General features: G+C 37.1%; 1 protein-coding gene across 1 annotated transcript in view; it reads right to left on the bottom strand.

Annotated features, from left to right (window-relative positions):
* Positions 1 to 667: 667 nt before the first annotated feature.
* The window catches only part of GRM1 (glutamate metabotropic receptor 1), a 1025343-nt gene continuing 1020868 nt past the window's right edge, over positions 668 to 5142 (bottom strand). The window contains exon 13 of the mRNA XM_053712490.1: positions 668 to 1493. Coding sequence (XP_053568465.1) covers positions 668 to 1493 — 826 coding nt within the window. The remainder of the gene's footprint in view (positions 1494 to 5142) is intronic.

Here is a 5142-nt window from a genome sequence, read left to right as displayed (position 1 = left end):
CCAAAAAGCGCTAATAAATAAATTGTGCAGTTTTAATTTTGATACAACAGTGTCATAACTATGTTACCCTCTACAAAAGACAGTCTACTATCCTACTGTAATTATTATTTTCAAACCATCATTAGATAAGGAAAATAAAATAAATATTCATTTTTTTTCCCTTTTATTACACTGTTAATTAAAATAAATTTTTTTTAGCTAAAAACATAAATTAATATGTAAAAATGATGACAAAATCTATCAACATCTTCAATATGTGCTAATCAATAAATATCAATTTATTTTCAACAAGTCAAATCTAGTGTTAAAAAAATCTAATAATAATATATAACATTATATAAGTAACATTACTGTCTTTTAGTTTCATGTGCAGAGAACTGAGGCTGATTTTCAGAGAATTAACCTTTCATGATATATTCCACTTTTTAATAAAGATATATATTGGTAAATATGTTTTTTTTTCTAGATGTCTTGAACAATTTTGTGCTTTATTAAAATGTTGCATTTGTCTGACGTAATAAAAATTCTAACAGCTGTTAAGATCTCGTAATGGTCGGTATAAATGCAGGACACTTATTATCTGCCTTTCTCCCATTGGTCTACAAACCTTTCTTTCATGAACTGCCTTTTGGCAAGCCCTGTATTATTTGATCATTGCAAGTAAAGTCTACAAGGTGGATGAGTTTTGTTTGAAGTCCCTTAATATAACTGAAGCATATGTTACACTTGGAGGCGTGCACAGCACTGATTCTGACATCGGTGAACTCGGCACAGAGCTACCTGAAGCTACAGAATCCCGAAAAGGAGAAGGAGGCGTCAAAGCAGGTGAATCCTCTAAAATCAGTTTATTTGGAACAGGTTCATCATCTGGTATAGCTGTGTTGTCATACACATAATCCTGAATGAGATTTAATTTTTCACTTTCCACCTCCTCTGTTGGCGAGTCTAAACCTTCACTGAAGGTCAACATCTGAAGTGGAAGCACTTGCTGCTGAAGATGGTCAGGTGAGTACATGGAACCCACCCCATTTCCAGGGCCAGGTACTGCAATAATTGAGTTAAAGTCTGGAATACCAGTGGAAAATTTATTTATCACTCCATGAAGCTGGTCCATGATAGATTTTTGTAAAGGTAGGCTTTTTGAAGCTTGTTCCGACAAGTATATTGAGCCCTCCTCAAAATCTTGTGAAGGTGGTGGTGTTGAGTTCAAGCGCCTGTGTATAACCATGGAAGGGCTAATTGGCGGATTGAACCTGATTGGTTCATTCTCTTCTTCCTCCTCCACATTGTATAAAGTGTTAGTACTTATGTCTGAAAATGTGAGACTCTTGTTCTGGACCTGGTATCCTTTGGTTAGGGGCTTGATCACAGCTGTCTGGTTTAATCCTGCCTCTTTGCTCTTCACGTGCACCGATAGTCTGTGCCACATGTGGTGTCCCTTCTGTACTTGTCTTCCACCTGGTTCAGACCATGACACAGACTTTCCATTAGAACTATGAATAAAATAAAGATGGATGCATTTGAATAAACAGCATGCACATAGTCTACATCAAGAAGTAAAAATGAAAATAGCAGAAGTATGTTAATGAAACGTGAACATGCACAATACAGATTATATCAAATACTTTACATATCCATATGGAAATTAAACTATGAAGATGCAATTAAGAAAAGACAAGTGGAATTAACCATAACAAAACAGGAAGAGTGTTTATTAGGGATGGGCGATTGTGCAATTTTTTTGGTAGAACAAAAAGTCCCATGAACATTTGTTTTGGACAATGGAATGTTGGTTGATAAGAATGAAAATCCATTAAAATTGGGTATTCAAATGTTATTTCTGGTTTTCAAATGTTACTTTCATTTTCAAATGTTCATAATTAGATTGAATATCCACATACAAAATGTTGAATGACATTTAATTTAACAAATACTATTCAGAAGTTCTATAGTTCACGTGGTAGGGAATTTAGTAGATAGATACATTATAGATACAACTATAGCAATTTGAATGTTTGTATTTCGAATATTGCATGATTTGAATATTACATTTAAAGAGAGCATTAGAAATACTATTACAAATATAGGTTAAAATTTTTCAAATTTGAATACTGCATAATTTTAGTCGAATTATTATTAACATTTGCATAGAATATTACATTTAAAGCTTGAATTCTAGAAGAAACAAACGCAAACAAGACTCAAGTATTGTAATCAACAACACACAGAAGCGCACGCTAAAAGTTGCACTTACAATGTTTAATAAAGTTAATGCAGTGAAAAACAAAACAAAGTTGACTTCATCCGATAAACACAATATACAGCATTTCCCTTTCAGATGCTCAATACTTAATCATGCAGTCTTTGCGTTGTCCGATCCGGCTTCTCTGTGCGGTACAAATGTAATGTTCTTTCCTAATGTCCGTGTGAACAGTAACTGATGGAAACTCCACCTCCAGAGCTACGGATATTCGGACAGTCCAAAACGAGCCTTGATTAACCTCTACGTGTTTCATCTGCTATCGCGCAGACTTTTTCAACAGGGTAGATGATTTACAGATGACTAGATGGGATGTCCGTCCCACTTAAAAACCCTCACTGTCTCTCCTTAAAGGGAAAGTTCATTCTATGTTGACCATCGGAAGAAGAGGATGCTCCGCGCCGGATGTCTTAAAGATGGATCTGCTCTGCGCCGGATGGATGAAGATAGAAGATGCCGTCTGGATGAATACTTCTGCTGGCTTCAATGAGGGCTTCTGCCACTTGGATGAAGACTTCTGCCGGCTTCGATGAGGACTTCTGCCGCTTGGATGAGGATGGATGTCCAGTCTTTCAAAACTTATAACTGCTCCTTTGTTTACAGCAGGTCCTGTTTCTCCATATCAATTCAGAAGAAGCTTCAGTATGTATCAGAAAACAATGTAACGCCCCTCTGAAGTTATACCTTGTGACAACTACCTCCCATCATTTCATTTCCGCTCCATGCTGCCCTCAGCATTCCAGAAACCGGCTTCTGGAATGCTGAGGACAGCATGGAGCGGAAATTAAATGATGGGAGGCAGTTGACACAAGGTATATCTTCAGAGGGGACCTACATTGTTTTCTGATACATACTGAAGCTTCTTCTGAATTGATATGGAGGAACAGGACCTGCTGTTATAAGTTTTGAAAGACCGGACATCCATCCTCATCCAAGCGGCAGAAGTACTTATCGAAGCCGGCAGAAGTCTTCATCCAAGCAGCAGAAGTCCTCATCAAAGCCAGCAGAAATCTTCATCCAGACGGCATCTACTATCTTCATCCATCCGGCGTGGAGCAGATCCATCTTCAAGACATCTGGTGCGGAGCATCCTCTTCTTCCGATGGTCAACGTAGAATGAAGTTTCCCTTTAAGGAGAGGCAGTGAGGGTTTTAAAGTGGGATGGACATCCCATCTAGTCATCTGTAAATCGTGTACCCTGTTTAAAAAGTCTGCACGATAGCAGACGAAACGCGTAGAGGTTAATCAAGGCTCGTTTTGGACTGTCCGGATATCCGTAGCTCTGGAGGCGGAGTTTTCATCAGTTACTGTTCACACGGACATCAGGAAGGAACATTATATTTGTACCGCACAGAGAAGCTGGATCGGACAACGCAAAGACTGCATCATTAAGTATTGAGCACCTGAAAGGTAAATGCTGTATATTGTGTTTATCGGATGAAGTCAACTTTGTTTTGTTTTTCACTGCATTAACTTTATTAAACATTGTAAGTGCAACTCTTAGCGTGCGCTTCTGTGTGTTGTTAATTACCACATTTGAGTCTTGTTTGCACTTTTTCCTTCTAGAATTCAAGCTTCTGCCCTACTCCATTTGGTGTGGATACATTTGGCAAAATTAGCAGCATCAGGCTCGGTATACATCTGGATTTTGCAATTTGACTTTGCATTCTGTTAATGTTGGGAATACCATTCTCTGTATAATTGTAGATAGACTGTATGTGTATATAATACTGCATAATTTGAATGTAGAAATTATTTGTGTTTTGTTACAACGGCTACATTTTACAATTTACATTTTATGGTCAAGTTGGTTAACCATTAGACAATTTATAAGAGTTTTACTGAGCAAGGGCTGTTAGCGCCAATTAATTTTGTGTGAGTGGTATTACATTTAAAGAAAGCATTAGAAATACTATTACATTAAACGAATGTTAGAATGTTGTACAAATATTCTAAATTCGAAACGAACGAATGTGTTCTAATTAGTTTCATTTTTCTAATATTGCAAAACATTCATCCATTCCTAGTGTTTATTTGTGATCAGATAAATTCCAGCTATTTATAGTAGATGTTATTCAAAACAGGAAGATGTGATGTGAGACTGATAGTATAATGTAGAGTGCTTTTTAAAGAAAAGTAAGTTTGAATATATTTAGTTAAAATCTATATGGTCGCTTTAACAAGGGCCGAATGGTCCTTGTTCCCCTTGTTTCGGCGTGAGCCTTCAGGCTCGACGGAAACAGCAGTTATGAAGCAGCGGTCTAAAGACCGCTGCTCCATAACTTGTCTGCTGCCTCTGAGGCTGCGGTCTGCAATCCGCCCGATCCTATACGATCGGGCTGATTGACACCCTATGCTAGCGGCCGATTGGCTGCAAATCTGCAGGGGGCAGCATTGCACAAGCAGTTCTGGTGAACTGCTTGTGCAATGATAAATGCATTCAGCGATGTCTGTCGGACATTATACGCTACAGCGTATCATGTCGGACAGACATTGGTAAATTTAACCCTATATGTCAAGAAGTAAAATGCATCTTGAAAAGAAAAGCTACAATGTGTCAATAATGTGTTACTAGAAGTAAGCTGACAACAATGTTATGCACCGTCATATAACTAGTATAAAATTAATTGTTTTTCAGTTATTATCTGATAAAGCTATAAAGAGACATGCATGTAGCAAGGTTAGCCTTGTGTAGTCAGCAGGTGCATTTCATTTTCTGAGATTTAGAAAATCCTCAATTTTCAGAGCAAAATTACATGAAAAGGGATAAAAAATAAACAATGAAAGTATATTGCAAAGCTGTTTCATTACACATAATTTAACATTTTGTATATAAATCTCAAGCTGTTTACTGTCCCTTTTTTTTATTATTTTGACTTTCA

The sequence above is a fragment of the Bombina bombina genome, chromosome 4 (genome assembly GCF_027579735.1).
Source record: "Bombina bombina isolate aBomBom1 chromosome 4, aBomBom1.pri, whole genome shotgun sequence".
NCBI classification, from domain to species: Eukaryota; Metazoa; Chordata; class Amphibia; order Anura; family Bombinatoridae; genus Bombina; species Bombina bombina.
The sequence above is the reverse complement of the archived record's forward strand: the minus strand, read 5'-3'. Positions and strand labels throughout refer to the sequence as shown.